Source organism: Mustela putorius, unplaced genomic scaffold, assembly GCF_011764305.1.
Source record: "Mustela putorius furo isolate JIRA1106 unplaced genomic scaffold, ASM1176430v1.1 tig00003942_pilon_pilon_pilon, whole genome shotgun sequence".
Classification (NCBI taxonomy): Eukaryota; Metazoa; Chordata; class Mammalia; order Carnivora; family Mustelidae; genus Mustela; species Mustela putorius.
The window spans coordinates 10239468-10256669 of record NW_025422087.1 but is presented as its reverse complement, the minus strand read 5'-3'; the positions used below and the strand labels follow the sequence as shown (position 1 = coordinate 10256669).

The following is a 17202-nucleotide window of genomic DNA, read 5'->3' as shown; positions in this document are numbered from 1 at the left end:
CCGGCTAGTGAGATCCGGAAACTGCCACCCGCAAGGCCTATATTTTGCTCTTGCTATTAAAAAAAAAAAAAAAATGAAACCCCTCACATTAGGCAACAGATGAACACAATTGGCTCCCGTGCTCGGCTGTTTGGCGCATTGTGTCCAAGAATGATGCAAACGTTGTTAGTAAATCGGACCCCAGTTTCTGAAAGGGTTTCCAATAAAGAGAACTAAAATTGGAGCCTAAAATTGTTCTGTTTCTCCAAATAACAAGAAGTTAGCCAGGAACAAGGGAAACAAGTTCAGATGAATAATGGGCCTAGAAAACTTCCTTTGAAATTTCTCCACCCTCCTCCCTCCTCTCTTTTCTCTCTCATCTTTGGAATGACAGTTTCTGGTCCTTTTCTCTGCTCCTTACAAAGATGCACATTATTGGAAAAGAAAACACTACACCCACTCCAAGAGAGTGCACTTTAGGGAATGAAGGGAATGGAGTGTGTGAGTGTGTGTGTGTGTGTGTGTGTGCGCGCGTGCGCGCGTGCATGAACTTCATAAGGCAGCTGCGCATTTTGTTAAGGGTGTGGTCTGCTGGATTACCTGTTTCTCATTTGGGGAGGCTTGGGGTTATGAACTTTTGCTCACCCTTGATATGAGGCATGTCACACATGCCAGCAGGGCACCCCAGGGTCACCAGGCCTCTGCCCTGGAGACCTGGCTCCACCTCTCCTCCCCAGCTGGGGCCGAAGAGATGACTGCATGTCCGATGGCATCACAGCAGGGAGACAATCACCAGACGAGGGCTGTGGGCCTTCAAGGGGGAAGTGGCGGAGACAGCCCTAGGAGCCCAGAGATGCTGCGCGCTTCTCTGTCTCCTTGAGAATGTGTCCGTTGCCTCTCCAGGCGGCCCCCCTGGACCATCTGCTAATAGCTGCTCCCCCTGCTGTTCTCTTATCAGGGAGGAGACCTCTTTGACGCCATTACTTCAACCAACAAGTACACGGAGCGAGACGCCAGCGGGATGCTGTACAACCTGGCCAGCGCCATCAAGTACCTGCATAGCCTGAACATCGTGCACCGGGACATCAAGCCAGAGAACCTCCTGGTAAGAGCAGTTCGAACCTCACGTGTCTTGGGTCCCAAGCATTCATGAGTAAATATGATTTTTTTTTTTCCTTTCCTATTTTCTTTTCTTTTTTGAAAAGAAATATACTTTAAAGGCTACTTTCCAGCTGGACTGGAGTAGCTGGAAACGAACCTCAAGTGTATCCATAAGGGTTAATGTGCGGTTAGAAGGACTTGACTAATTATTAGCAAATAAGAACCAGAGACAGGGTTGAGGGAATAGAGCTTGGGAAATCTAGGGCTGTGGGTAACACCCTAGGCTTGACCAGGATACTCAGGAGGAACATTTATGTGTGGGTTTATTTCTCTACAGTACTTCGATGTCCAAAGTTCTTATTGGGGGCGGGGGGAAGCTCTCAGTCTCCCAAATGTACTTTCCAATAGTATGATCTAAAAGCTAAGACAATAAGTCATGAGTTTTAAAGATACCCGCCTTTCAACATAAAAATAATCATGATCAAGACAGATTTTAAAAATCAGGGACACCCCTATCCCCCTTTATGACTATTTATTTTGCTTTTCATGAACTCCATGTCTCTGGGGGAAACACTTAGCGTTCTTTACGCAAACAAATGGGGATGCTTTCATAGTCCAGTTGTTAAGGGGACAGTACTGGAAAGAATTGAGGAGACAGGGACTGGGCATCGGGGAGCTGTCACTGGTGAATTTGGGAGTCACATCAATTTTGCTGGCTATCCAGGCTGGAATTTTAATGAAATCTATTCATTTTCTTCCCCCACTCCACCCAGCCCCAAGATGCTAGTTCTCTTTTACTATCATTACGCAGGTCTGAGAGTCATGTATTATATGTTACTGTTAGTTTGTCCATCTCTTCAGAAATCCGGGAATTGAGGATTCTCTTTCAAAGGCAGCGTTTCTCCAAGGGTGGTCCAAAGACTCCCTGCATCTCAACTACTCCCAGATGCCTGTTAAAAATGCAAATTTCTGAGCCTCCCTGCAGCCCTAGCAAATCAGAATCTGGTGACTGGTGACAGGGTACAGATCTTCCTTGAAACAAGCTCCTCCACATGACCCAAATGAGCATTCAGGTCTAGAAGCAGATGAGCAAGCCAACTCTCCCGCCACAAAAAGGGCTGATGAGGTTTGCTAAGATGGTGACCCACCCAGGTGCTTGCCGTGAGTGCTTTTACACTCATGATCTCGTTTAATCCTCACAAAAGCTAAATGGGGTAGGTTCTATTACCGTCCCATTTTACAGGTAAGGAAACTGAGTGCCTACAAGTTTAAAGACCTATGTAAGGCCATTATAACTCATCTGTGGGAGAACTAAGATTTCAGCCTAGCTCTGTCCTACTTGAGAGCTCCACATTTTAACCACTAGATGACATGAAGCTGTACATTAGGGAGATTTATTGTGGGCTGGCTCTGTGCCAGGTTGTGACAGGGAACAGAGAGACCGATGCCTTCATGGAGTTGACATTCAAGTAGGAAAAATAGGCATTCAGGAAATAAATACGCAAGCCATTAGTTCGCTGTAATTATGTTCGTAAACTTGCATCTACTGGCTAATGAAGGCAGTCGAGGTCAAGCGAGGGAGCTCTGACTTAATTGCCCCTCAAATTCCACATCTCTGCAGTAGCCCGAACATTCTCTTCTGCATAGTTGCCTCCGTAACCTGCAGCAATTTTCTCTTGTCTGCATTCATTATTCCTGTGTCCTGAATTATGTAGGATTGTCTCGTGGGAACAGACTTACAATTGGCCTTTGTTTCAAAACTTATCTAAACCCCCAAAATTCAGTGATTGAAAATTAAAGTTTCGTTCCCCACCGCACCCCACTCCACTTTACAGTTTGGTTTTGCATGACATTGCCCACTTATTTCTTACTGGAGCGTGGTCTGTTTCTGTAAATCCCATACAGGATTACTTAGCAATGTAGTTTTTCTAAAATTATAATTTTTTTACAAAGTGCTCGACACTTTGAAAATATTGTGCTCATTCTAACATATTTTACTTTTTAGATTATCCAGAAAGAAAAAAGTTCACTCTTTTCTTTTCCTTTCTCTTCTAATGTGAGAATGTGAAACATACACTATTAAAGGCATTTACAATATTGGTTTAAAAAGTATATATGGGGACGCCTGGGTGGCTCAGTTGGTTAAGCAGCTGCCTTCGGCTCAGGTCATGATCCCAGCGTCCTGGGATTGAGTCCCACATCGGGCTCCTTGCTCAGCAGGGAGCCTGCTTCTCCCTCTGCCTCTGCCTGCCATTCTGTCTGCCTGTGCTCGCTCTCTTCCCTCTCTCTCTCTCTGATAAATAAATAAAATCTTAAAAAAAAAAAAATAAAAAGTATATATGAACGAAAGTAATTCTGCTTCTCCAATATAGTAATTTTTACTCTCAGGAAGTATTCAGAATTGGTGAGCTTTGCAGGGATAAATCTATTATAGTATAAAATAGGTAGAAGAATGGAAGAACTTGAACAGAATTAGGACGACATTACTAATTGAACTTGAGACTTCTGTTAATTTCACATTCTGTTGAACTTTATGTGGAAGTAAGAGGAAATCCTCATGGGAGGCACATTCACATCGCAAGGATTTATAGTCAGATGGACCAAAGTTCAAAACCAAGTGCTTCACTCTTCCAGTGGCTGGTCTTATGACCTTGAACAAATTTCTTAACTCCTTTGAGTCTCCTTTAGGGGGATTTTATGAAGATAAAGAGATAACAAGGAACTACTAGCTTCCCACCTTTTTATTCCCTTTTATTTGTAATAAAAATTAAATTATCCTAAAAATAAAACTGTTTCACAACAAATTATGTTGTAAAAATCATCTTGCATCTTTTTTGACATTGCTTTTAAAATTTTACTGTTCACTCATGCATGGATTTGACATCTCCTCACAAAATGTAGAACTGGAGACTATTTTTGAAAAATGCTATGACAAATTTCATGTAAAGATTTCAAGTCCGTTTTCTTACTATCAAATAAATAAATTTACCAAATAAATAAAAAGGCCTCACTACACACTTTGCATTACTCTTTTATTAAGACACCTCAAAAAAGCCTAAGTTGTTGGATTGCTAATAAGATTTTTGCCAGTTAAGTGTTGTTTGTTACAGCTAGCAAAGTATTATTTCTAAGTGTCTAATTCAGCTGTAAATTCCATTTTATGTAGTATCATATATGTAGAACTTCCAGAGTTTTTTTATTTTTAATTATTATAGAACTATGTAAAAATATTGTAGCTGGCCTTAAGGATCTATATGGATCTATTGAAGTCTAAGTATTTGTCAGGTCAAGGTCTTTTAATGAGAAAACATGATTTATAGTGATGTCCAGCCACATTTGGTGCAAAAACTGGGAATTGACCCAATATAAATACCCACTATAATTTTATTATGGTGTCACTTATAAGTTTTTGTCTGGTTTGTTTTGTGTTTTTTTGTCACAAGTTATGCCAATGACCTTACATGGTTCTTTCTGCTCTGTCAGGCCTGGAGCTTAATGATCATATGGATGAGAGGCCAGTGGGATAAAAGGGTGGGTGAGATGAAAGAGTGAGTGAATGAGTGACACTTCTCCACAGACTAGAGGACAGACCCAACATGACAAGGTCCAAGCCATTCTTCAACTCATTCATTACACGGAGGATTCACATGGGCCTTAGTCTAAATGCCACTAACTGGGGGAAGTGCAGTGTTTCCCCAGCTGTGCTTACACCCAGGACGTGTGTGTGTGTATGGTGGTGGTGGTGGTGGTGGTGGTGGTGGTGGTATATAACTAAAAGAGACTTTCTGTTTTTTAAAAAACAAAACCAAAACCGTCCTACTGAGATCAGCCACCTTCAGTTTGCAGTAGTCACCACTAGATGGCAAGCTTGCACCCTTGGCAGGAAAAATTCTCAGAAGCATCCTGAGTTTTCTCCTAAGGAGCTGGGAGGGTCTTTTAAAATGTATACACAGGTGCCACCTCCTTAGGAAAGTTAAAGTATTTACTGGCAAAAATATAACTTGCATCACTAGTTTTTACTAGATTCTAGAAATAAACGGTAATTCTCTTTTATATAAAAGTTTATGTTCAAAAACTTTTTCCTTCTACACTCCCCAGTACTCTCTGGGAGAAAACAGTTTCTCAGAGAATCTGCCTGTCTTGGTCAGAAATTTTCTTTTAGAAACTTTCTGTCCAGGTGTTTGTACCTGCTCCTGACTGCCCATCAAAATGGCATGCCTAACACAGAACCCTCATTTTCACTAAATGGATTGTACGTGGCAATAAGATATCGTGTTCTCTCCCAGTGATGACCGTGCATGACCTAGGGATGATGTGCTCCAGCTCCTCTTGGTTTCCAGATCAAGCCAGCCCTAAGCCCATGAGATGGCAGATTTCGTTCAGCCCATGACCCTTAATCTCCAAATAAATCCATTTTGTGGCGAAGTAGCTAACTACACTGGTACACAAGGCAAGTGCCACAGATAGACTGCATCTAGAAGTCATAGGCAGAAGCACAGTTGAGTTGATCTATAGTCGGTCCACTTCTGATCGTATGGTCTTACGATCTTGAGCCAGCAGAGTGTTGATTAATGGTTGGGAGACCCAGAAGCAGGGAGCCAAGGCCCCTCAGGATTCTGCCACTGGCCCAACCCCAGTCAGCACTAGTGATGTGAAATGAAGATGTATTATAGCAAATGACAGACTGGGAACCAAAAGTATCTTTGGCTCTGTGATGTCCAAAATCAGTAACATGAAATTTGACAAGAGAGACATATAAATCCCAATGGACTAAGTGGTTTTGGTGTAGTTGTTTTAATGATCATTGTAGAAAAGCAGTAATGGAAAACTTGGCCAGACCATGTCAAAGGCTATTAGCTGAGCATAAGTTCAGGGTGAGCCTTAGTGGGATATAACTGCTAAAGAAGTACCCCTTGATTCCTTTCCCTGGAAGAGTGCTGCCATCAAGAGGGTCCTCTGCCTTGCTCACGCCAGTTACCACTATGTGGAGGAATGTGAGCACGTCATGTCAGAGGCCTGGAGTTTAGCCCGCAGAAGGGAAGGAGAAAATGGAGCATGGAGGCTCTGGTCAAATATATGAAACACTCCCAGATGGGAAATGGGAAACCTTTTCTGTGCTGTATTGAACTCCAACTAAAGAGAAGACATTCATGGTTGAGAGATTCGAGGTTGATGTAAGAAAAAACTTTCAAACAGTTATACCTGTTTGCAAATTAAATGGCCTTTATTATACATAGCTGTGGTCATTAAAAATGTCTAAGCAGCACTGAATCATTATTTTTTATAGGTGTTTAGGAAAAAACTCCTCCCTGAATTTGGATAAAAGTTACGGGAAAATAGAAGAAAAACACCACTTTCCCAAGACATTATTTAGTATAGTAATATGCCAGATACTTTACTGGCACCTTTGCTGAGGGACCCTCTTCCAAAGACCTGTGATTGCACATGGGAGAATCAGGAAAGTGTAGTGTGTTGTCTTGTTTGGCCTGGGTATGTCTGCCCAATACTCATCCCTTTTGTCATTAAGGACTGAAATAATATCACTCATCTCATTTAAGATGACATGGTCTTATTGGACTAGCAAAGATTAATAAATAATAGCATATAGTGTTGGAAAAGTTATTTGGATACCAGTCATCTTCTATGTGTTGGTGCAAGAGTAACTTTGCAGAAACTTTCTGGAAGGTACTTTGGTAATAAATAAGGAAATCTTAAATACTATGAGCATCCTATGGCCAAGTAATTCTACTTCTGGAAATGTCACAAAGAAAAAATCAAATCTGTATACATATATAGGGATGTTCATCTCAGTAGTTTTTAGCATGAAAAAATATACATACATATATATGAAAACTTATGTCAGTGTACTAATTAGTTAAATAATGGCATGATGAGGGGGGAGGGGGACATACTGGTTAAAATCTTGGACTTGGACTTACATAAGCTTAAGTTCTGGCACTGCCACTTAGTAGCTGTGCAACGTTGGACAACAGTGCAACATCTCTGAGACTCCATTTGCTCATCTACAGAATATCAGTAAGGTGATTTAATAGGTTGTTGTGAAGATCCACTAGGATAATGAGCATGAACTCCTCAACAGGAAGCCTGACATATCCCGTATGCTCAGTAAATAGCAGCCATAGTCGTTGGGATTATTATGACGCTGCATCCATACAGTAGAATATCCAGTAGCCACTGAAAATCGTGATGCAGATACACATGTCCTCACTCATGATATATTGTCCCGTGGAAAAAGAAAAGCAGGAGAGAGAGGTAAAGCAGGGGCTAGAAGTTCATACCCCAAAATGTTAGCGATGGTTATTTCTAGGTCTCAAGAATATAGGTGGGCTTAATTCCCTTCCCTCTATAATTATCTGTCTTTTCTAATTTTTCTACAGTGACATGTTGGATATTACTTGTGTGACAAAAATATGAGTTTTAAAAATGACAATGACATTGAGTTCCCATAGTTTTCGCCAAAGGCTAGTATGTGCAATGGTTCGCAGATTCCGGAATGTGCCTGTTGCGTGGGTCTCATTGCAGCTGCGTAGACCTCCTCTTTAGATAGTTTCATGACTATTTTAAAGTGAGGATGAGAATCGGGTTTCCTGGAGTTCCCACTCATCCTCCATCTTCCCAGATCTCTCTAGAGTAATATTTTGAAAGCTATTTTATTTCTCGCTCTGATGTTGTTACTCCTCTTCTGACTTGGGCTATACAATGTTGACTCTTCTTATTTCATTTAACCTTTGATTTCACAAAGATTTTACACCTGGGTACAAAGTGGGTTTGTTTTTTTAGGAATTTTTTTTTTTTCAGGAGATTTCATTTTAAAGTATGTGGACCCTAACGTGCACTTTGTAAAATAATTTTCTGCATTAATGTCGTTTTGCTTCACTTCTTAAAGAGTAAAGATTTAAATTTAATTCATTTTCCTTAGAAAGGAGTATAAAGACCTTATACCATGGCCGGAGGAAGATCAATGTCTTTTTAAAGGGATACCATAGTTGAAAAAAAGTGAATTGACTTTTTTTCATGGCTTTGTCAATTTCATGCCACTTTTGTTCAGTTCTGTTCAATTTGGTGAAATTATTTTTTAGTACCTATTGAGCTCCTCTGTGAAAAATATTTCTGTGGATATTAATGATTCATTAGCCAGCATTTCAACAGGGTTATCCTTGAATTCACAGCAACGTTGAGAATTATGTTTGTTCCAACACATCTGTTATATTAGTCAGCTTTTAGTTCTCTATTATGGGAATCTCAGAAACCATTTGCTTGGGTTCAGGTTATCTGTGAATTTTCATATTATTTTATGGCCACCAGCTGCATTTTATGACTATATATTAAATCTTTTATTTTTTCAAATAACTTTTCCAAATGGTCTCAGTTTCTAATCCAGAGGAAATCAGGCTTATGCCCAGACATCTACTGTTCAGCAAGTTACAGCTACTGCAAAACCCCACATAAACGAAAAAGAAACAAAAAGAAAACTCTTCCTCAAAAAGGAAAAACCCTGCATAAAATGCCAGTGTGCGAAAAACTTAATACCTGACCTTCCCCTCTATCTGTTCTTGGTGGGACATGCCTTCAGCTTTTAATTGGAACCTTTTTCATAATTGTTGCCATTTAACACATTTAGTCTGTCAAATCACGGGATGTCTTTATAGCCATATAATAAACCCTGGAGAACAACTTCTCTGACTGTAGCCATCTGCAATGATCACAAGAGTAGCTTACAAAATACTGACAATCTTTATGGTAATAGGATACATATGGCAGGCCACAATTACGTGTAGCTGCATTCAATTAGTGTTGTACAATTACACAGTTTTATTGCTTAGTTAAAACAGTGAAAGCACTACATACTGGTAATTTGCACTAATCCCCGTCTCTTTAATAGCCCCTCAGTGTTTAAATGTGGAGGAACATCTATAGTATTTAAAGGGCTTGGGATGAACATTAAATTATATCTCATGTTGTGAATACTCATTGATTGACAATCAGTGGACTCCCACTTCACTTGTGGGTCCTGTTTTATGGAGGCTTTAAAATACAGTTATAGCAAAAAGCACTTTTTTTTTTAACACTAGAACCCCACTTGCCAGATCGGGTTGCCCAAGCCTGTGCTTGCAGCCTGTTAAATGTCCCTCCTGGAAGATGGTCAGGACAGGGGGACAGCCAGAGGAAGAGAGTCAGAATTGATTCAGGGGCAGTATAAGCCAAGGACTCCATATTTTAAATGTGAACTTGTTAGAGGCTTTTCCCATTCCTAACTTTTAATTAAAAACTTAGTTCAAAGTAAATTTATAGCTGCCATTTGGGAAAATACTTTCTGGAGATGGTTTTGTGAGTGAGTGAGTGAGTGTGTGTGTGTGTACATGCGCACATGTGTGTCTGAAACAGATGTATGTAGCAATCTGTGATTTTACCAGAATTTTAATTACATTTTTCAGTGGCCTTCCTCGTGCCCTTCTGTAAGTGGCTTGGTAAGAGATAAGGCTGAGCCCAGCTCGGGTTGCCCCAAGGGCTAACAGGGAAGCCCAGTTGTGAGGCGGGCTCATTATACTGCTTGGGCAAGGTGCGCTCCCATTGGTGGCGAGGATACTCTGGAGTATGTTCTTCTGTATCCTTCTCCCAAAATGTTGACAGAGAAAAACCCAGAGCAACCTTGTTTCCTGCCCTGCCTGACAGTAAGTAAGTTAAACAATTCCAATCGAGAGTCCTGGACATTCATTCACCTGCAAAAACATTTTGCTGAAGCATTGCTAACATAGTGGTGTCTAGAAGTGTTTTCAGTTACGTGAATCAGGCCTTTGTCTCTCCTTCTTCTTGTCTGTCGTAAGCATCACGTTAACCTCTTTATGCCCATGGAAATTCTGTGTGCTTTTTCAAAGCAGAGGAGGGGGACATGGTGGAAGTGATCGAGATAAAAAGAGCATTAAGATGATGGATTCTGTGTGTTTTATTTAAATGTTGTTGGTTTATTTGAGAGAATTATTACTTTTATGTAATCCTAATTTTCATTATCTTAGTTAATTTTTTTTTGGTGCTTTTTTTCCCCTTAGGAATAGAAACTTTGAACTTTATTGCTCAGTATACTAAATGTAACTGGCATATGGCTGTCTGTGAGGTAGAATTCCTAGTCAAATGTAGATGCTCAAAAATAAAACCTTTGCTAAAGGACAATTACATGGTCATTTTAAGAACCAAAACGGGACTTACAACTCCATCTGCCAACATGGCTTTTCACCCAACTTCTGCACTAAGTTAGGTGATCATAGATACTATGTTTAGAGGAAAACCACAGAATTCCTGCATAAATGGAGTTGTGTAAATTGAAATCTACACCACCTCCGAAAATAGGCACCATGGATGTTTGGACCTGTCAGAACATCAAAACCGGAGATGATTTTACATTTTAGGAAGTAACAAATGGAATTAAAGTAACCAAATGGAATTAAGGACGTAAACAATTCTGCTCTGTCTGAAATAAGCTAGATGATCTTCTAGATGATCTTCTAGATGTTTCCATCTTGGGTTTCTGTTCATGAAAAACATTTGCTTGTCACCTGAATGACCAGAATGGCTGAGGTGCTAAGATTATGATTTAGGGATTTCTTTTGCCCATGAACGCGTAGCCTAGGAATGACATACATTGTGCTTTGCAGCTCCAACACCTCAGTTGCTAGGGCTGATGGGCTGGAGAGCTGCTTTCTTAAAGGAGGGAGGACCCTGTCCATCCCAGATGACTGCTGGGCAAAGCCACACCTACGAGGGACACACGGCCATTTTTGCCCTAACAGCCTACGTGCAGGTGACCCCGTCAGCCTCCGGACACCTGCCCGAGGGCTCAGACTAGATGGTGGTCAAGCCCTTAAGGAGAAGACTCCATGCACTGAGTGTGGAGAAAATGGAAAAGGATATTTTCTGCCCAGAAAAGACCCGGTCTCTCCGGAAGGGAAGCTCGAACTCCCTGCCTCTGCCAAAACAGTTAGATGCAAATGATCGATGCTGATGCTGCGGCTTCACCAGCCAAACATCTGCACTTGAAGCTGCAGGGACAGGAGAAGTTAATCTACTTTCTCCAAAGAAAGGGAGACGTGGTGTGTGAGCGGTCGTGGGGCTCCTGATGTGTGGAGATGCGTCTTGTTGTGTGAGAGGCTCCGACCGCTGTGTCACATACACGCGATCACAAGGAGGCAACAGAAGAACATGCAGGCTTCTGGCTGGATGAATTATTTTGATGTACACGGAAAACTTCACCGTGTCCTCCAGGCATCTCCTGTGCCTTTCCTGGGAAATCTAGCTTTTAACTGTGGTTTTCTTTCTCCTATTGATTCCAGTGGAGGGCCCTGAATTAGAATTCTGAATGCCCTTTGATCTTTTCTTTGAAATAGTAGAAGTGGATACTCTTTGGAGCAGACCCATTTGGTTTGATCATGGGCTGGAATTAAAGCGGTATAAATACTTGCCTATGGTCCCAAGCATCCTTTTCTTGATTTGTTGGGTGAAAGACTAGAGGCTTTTACTGCCTTAATAAGGAAACCTGGACCGATTGCTGACTCTGCACCTGATAAATCTTTCCAAATTGCCACAGGTGAAATGAAATGTTAATATTCCTTTCAATTATTAATAAAAAAATGTAAATAGATTTTGTTGGAAATGTGGGCCACTGAAAATGAAGTATTTTAATATACGTGTAGGGTTTTTTTTGTTCAATTACTAAAGAACTGTATTTTTAAAGCTTCTTACATATTAAAATGGAGAGGTAGTTCTTTTCATAAACTGGAGGTACTGCACTGGAGACTTTCTGTATTTCATCGTATGACACAAATCAATTTTAATTGTAGAAAACATTAAGTACAGATAAGCAAAGAAAAAAGTCTCCCATAATCCTAACACCGAGAGACAGACACACTAACACTGTGTTCTTTCAGACATTTTTCTTGGCACATATTTTTTTTTCTTTAGTACCCATTTCATGCAAACCAGTCTGAAATCTGCCCTTATTTCCCCCAAATAATTTATTTCAATAGACATAAATTCATATCACCACATTAAGGGTCATGTAGAGTCCCACTGAATCAACGTACCATCATCTATTATTAAATTTCCATTTGCTGGCTGTTCACCATGTATCCAGTTCTGCAGTAATCTAAAAAAAGATATTCTTGTGTGTATCTCGTTGCATAATTGCCTGTTTTTTTTTTTTTTCACTTTATGATAAATTTAAACCACAATGCCCATCGTCCCTTCAAGAAAGATCTTCTGAGCTCTTGGTTGTAAGGCGATTTCACTCTTTACTTTTACTTTAGGTATACGAACACCAAGACGGCAGCAAATCGCTGAAGCTGGGTGACTTTGGACTGGCCACCATTGTAGACGGCCCCCTGTACACAGTCTGTGGCACCCCAACATACGTGGCTCCAGAAATCATCGCAGAAACTGGGTAAATGCTTTCCGCGGTTTATTGGAGTGCTGTGCTTGCCAAAGAACTAGTCTGCTTCGAGAATAGGAGAAAACAGCCCTGGCCCATCCAGACAGAATTAGCTATCAGATTTCTTTCAACTCCTTTTTTTTTTTTTTTTTTTTTTTAACTTTAAAGTGAGAGCCATTTTCTCTGTTTCTCCAATCAAGTTGCCAATTACCGCAATCTTGTTCAAGGCTTCCATGTGGCCTTTGTTAGAGGTAGAACAGCAGTTATTAACCCCAGAGTAAAAAAATGTTCGGACGAACAGAGAAACATACAGCGATGGTAATTAACTTGCTTTTGGATAAAAGAAACAGACACTGCTGTGTGCGGTGATTACAGTCTCCTGTGGTTATTTCTCTCTGCTATCCTTATTCTCCTGCCCCACTCTCCTTTTGGCTCTCTTGGCGGTCCATTGATTATCCATGCAGTACAGACACCCTTAGGCATCAGAGGGCCACTGGGAATTTTCTGGTGTCTATGTGCAGCGGCATCAGATGAATGAAAATCTCTAGACTGAGGGGAGAAGGCAGGTGGCCCAACACTTACTAAGGACCTACTACTCTCTGCCAGGCATAAGCTCCTTTGCTTGATTCTGAACTCTTTTAGTAGACAGTATGATTCCCATTTTGCACATGAATAATCTTGCTGCTGTGGTTGGGTATCCTGGAAGCTCATGACTGGATAGTGGCTGAGTCAGAATTTGAACTCAGGGCTATGTGAATAAAGGGCTCTTTCCATAGAGAGCCCTATATCTTGCCAGGGATCATAGGCCAAGTTCTGAAGCACTAGCCTCACACAGAAGGACTGGGGAAGGGTGGTACACCAAGGGGAAATGGCCTTACTTTTTCCCCTCAATGAGTGGCACCAACCCACACCTGAGGGTCTAGGTTGTATCCTCCCCTGTGACCCGTGGAAGATAGTTTTACTGCTTGACCTTTGACCAGAAAGGCAGAGGAACAGAACAGATGAGAAGGGAATGCCAATTGGGAGATCCCTAAGGTGGGACTGGGAGTAAATGAGGACTTTTTTTCCTCAAATTTGAGTGAGTTGGGAGCCAACATTTGTAAACTTGCCGACCTCCCTCGGGGCATGCTGCGCCGGGCTAGCCAGCTACATTTCCTAGTTTTCCACCCTGAGTACTCTGACAGCCTGCTGGGAGGGAGGAGCCCAGGCGAGAAAGACGATTGAGTCGATTGAGTCCGGGCTCTTGGAAACACTGCTTGGAACCCTGCTCTGCCACTCACTCATTGTGTGATCTCGAGCAAGACTACCCCTCTGATCCTTGGTTTTCTCCTCTATAAAACAGGCAACAGTACTTATCCCGTCTAATGTAGAGTGATAGAAAAACAACATAAGATAATGTACGTCAGTGCTTTATGAACTGGAAAATATCCTAGATGTAATTATGTTTTTTAACATTGGGACTTAGATTGTTTCAAGGGTCCATCCCCATCTTAATACTGATACGACCGTAATAAACCTTTTCGATGAAACCTCTCTCACTTACTGATACTTGGAAATGATCCTAGACATGCTTTACTTTGATTTTTATTCATATGTCTTAGACAGTCTCTCTCTCTGTCTCTCTCTCTCTTTTAATTATTTTTTCCTTGAATTTTGTTTAGCTGGTGGGTTTTCATTTAGTATTTGTTGTTGGGTTTTAAATTTTGTTGAGTTTGGTTTTTGATTTAGAATAGTAGAGTCATCTATTTTGCCAGTGCCCCATAATTTGTCCCGGCTTGACTTGTGCTAACTCTAACGTCACTTACTTTTGCAGATATGGCCTCAAGGTGGACATCTGGGCAGCTGGTGTAATCACTTACATCCTGCTGTGTGGTTTCCCTCCGTTCCGTGGGTATGGGCAGTCATCTTTTATTCAGCACCAACAAAGCATTTCTGTACTCTCTGCGTGATCCATTCTGCCTTCTTGCACAAAAGAGCCTGAAGCAGGAAGTGGATGGAAGAACTTGACTTCCAGTGCCCGTTATTTTTTCTGTGTTGTACACACTCATTTACATGCCTTCCATAAATCTCCCTCATAGAATTGAAAAACTCATTCTTTCCTAATTGTCCAAAACAGTTCCATATTGACATTTTGAATAGCTTAAAAACACACATTTTACACACTTACGGGGAAAGGAAGGGCTCGAATGCAGAAGAGTGGAGAGACGTGCCCTGGGTTAACATTTTAGTGCTGTGTTTTTCCTTGTTGTGGTTCATGTAAACAGAAGCGGTGATGACCAGGAGGTGCTTTTCGATCAGATTTTGATGGGGCAAGTGGACTTTCCCTCTCCATACTGGGATAACGTTTCTGATTCGGCGAAGGTAGGTTTCCAGTGCCTTTCCTTTTCCCGAGACCCTGTGTGTCTTAATGCAGTTTTACCTAATGATGTTGTAGATAAAATTTCTGTCCATTTTTGTTTAATTACTGGGTTTGCCAGGAGTCCACGGTCATCAGTCATCTGTTTGTCGCCATCCCAACTTACCAAGCATCTCTGTTTTCTGGCTTCATCGCTTCCTGTTGTCACTCCACTTACACTGTGTCTTGCTACACCAGCCAACCTTAAATTTTGATGTAGCTTGTGGCTTTACCTCTTTTGGGTCTCAACTCAATCTCACCCTCTCAGGGAAGCTATCCCAGACCACTCTATTTTCAGATGCATTTTTAATCTACCTAGTTTGCCTAGTGTTCCTCATCTGCTCTGTTTTTCTCTGGTAGCCCTTACACCCATGTGTCCTTCTGGTATACCATCTACCTACCTTTCTCTATCTGTTTATTTTCTGGACAGGTAGATATAGGTAGGTGTATACATCTTACTTATGTCATTTATTTTCTAGTTTTCCCTCACTAGAACACAAATTTCATCAAGACAAGGATTTTTGTGTATTTTGTTTATTGCTGTATCATCAACCCCGATGTAGTGACCAGTATAACTAGTGCTTAACCAGTATGTATACATGCTTAACATGTATTAAAATGAATGAATAGGAGATCAGCCTCTAAGAAAACTGCAAAAATCTTACATGGAGACATTGGTAAAACTCGAGATAAAAAAGAAAACCTTTTAATTGACTCCTTAATGTCTCCAAGCATTGACTTAAATTTTTAACAAATTGATGTTGATAAATAATTGACTTTTGATTATTCAGTGTATAAGCCTTTCCTTTCTCTGTGTCCTGAGTGTGAGTTCAATTTAAAACCTGACTTTTTCTGTGGGGGTAGAGATATTTTTGCCTGTGAGCAGTCTCTTCAGAAACCTTTCTACCTCTCAGTGCCTTCTCTCCATAAACGAGGGCTCCAAGTCATTGACAGATAGGACCATCTCCCACATCCTCATGCCATCCGCAAAGGGCATCACACCAGCTCATTGCTTTAATAAGTCCTGGCCCATGTTGGAAAGTGAATGAATGCCTTCTTGCACAGAGGAGCCTGAAGCAGGAAAAGAACATAATGAGAACTTTATGGTAGAATCTCTACATCAGTGAAAATAAATCATCCTCATCACAGAATGGTAGTCAGACCCCATGACTGTAAGGACCTGGATAACACATATCTAACCATTTTGTTACACGGGAGCTTCTCTTCCAAAGTGGACAAGTGTGTGACAGACTCATCATTAAAACTCAAGCTGTGCTTTCCTGGTCCAAATCATTTTGAACTCATGAGGAAGTCTCATTAATTTCCAAACCATTAAATCATTTGCCCCTTAATAGTTCCATTTTATTGGTATTGATTGATGTGGAAATTTTTGAAGCAATGTTAACAGATTTCTGTATTAAGCTAACTTAGAAATCTCCGTTAAAGTACGAAATTCGAGACAAAGGAATATTAATCCTTTAACTTGTTTAATTTATTTCTTCTCTACTAAATGCACTTCAGTGAAATTTATTCTAATCTTTCTCTTTTTTTCTCACCATATGTTTGTAATTCTAAGTATTGACCTTTTCTTTAACTTCTAAGGGTGTTAGATTCCTGTGGGTAAGCTGAGTTGATATATTTAAAACGTAGAGCTTTTCTAAACTGAAAGAGAACTTCGGCGTAGGAAAATGCTCAGAGTTTTGCCATAAAAATGAGACAAATGGAATCAAATGTTCCCTTCCACAGGAGCTCATCACCATGATGCTGTTGGTCGATGTCGATCAGCGATTTTCAGCTGTGCAGGTCTTGGAGCACCCCTGGGTTAACGTAAGTGACTTCTTCCTTTCCCCATGCACACTTCTAACGTTCCTTTCTAAAACCACCTATTTCCTAATGATATCGCCTCCGTTGTAAAGTGCTGTGTTCATATTTATTCCTCCCCCGCAAACATGCTGGAACAGTGACGGCATCTCAGACTTGCTCCTCTGAGTCCGTGCTGACGGATGCTCTCACGGTCCCTTGCACATAGCCTTTTGATGCAGAGGGGCTGCTTTCCGACTGGGGAGGCGCACGCACATGGACAGCCCCCCTGCCTCCAAGCTACATTCCGAATACAGCAACAGCAGCAGATTTTCTGAGTCAGTCCTGCTTTTGCATGATGCCTACCAAAAATACCGTTGACCCAAGGGTCCCCCCCATGAGGCTTGGATTACTCCATTGCAGCACTACTCAGTCTGGAATGCACTCACGAGTCACCTGGGGATCTTGTTAAAATGCAGATTTGTTA

General features: G+C 41.1%; 1 protein-coding gene across 4 annotated transcripts in view; it reads left to right on the top strand.

Annotated features, from left to right (window-relative positions):
• The window catches only part of DCLK1 (doublecortin like kinase 1), a 346132-nt gene that overhangs the window by 294367 nt on the left and 34563 nt on the right, over positions 1-17202 (top strand). For all 4 annotated transcript variants that reach the window (XM_045069592.1, XM_045069594.1, XM_045069593.1 and 1 more), the window contains exons 11-15: positions 938-1084; positions 12399-12532; positions 14334-14411; positions 14785-14881; positions 16662-16742. In XM_045069592.1, coding sequence (XP_044925527.1) covers positions 938-1084; positions 12399-12532; positions 14334-14411; positions 14785-14881; positions 16662-16742 — 537 coding nt within the window. The remainder of the gene's footprint in view (positions 1-937; positions 1085-12398; positions 12533-14333; positions 14412-14784; positions 14882-16661; positions 16743-17202) is intronic.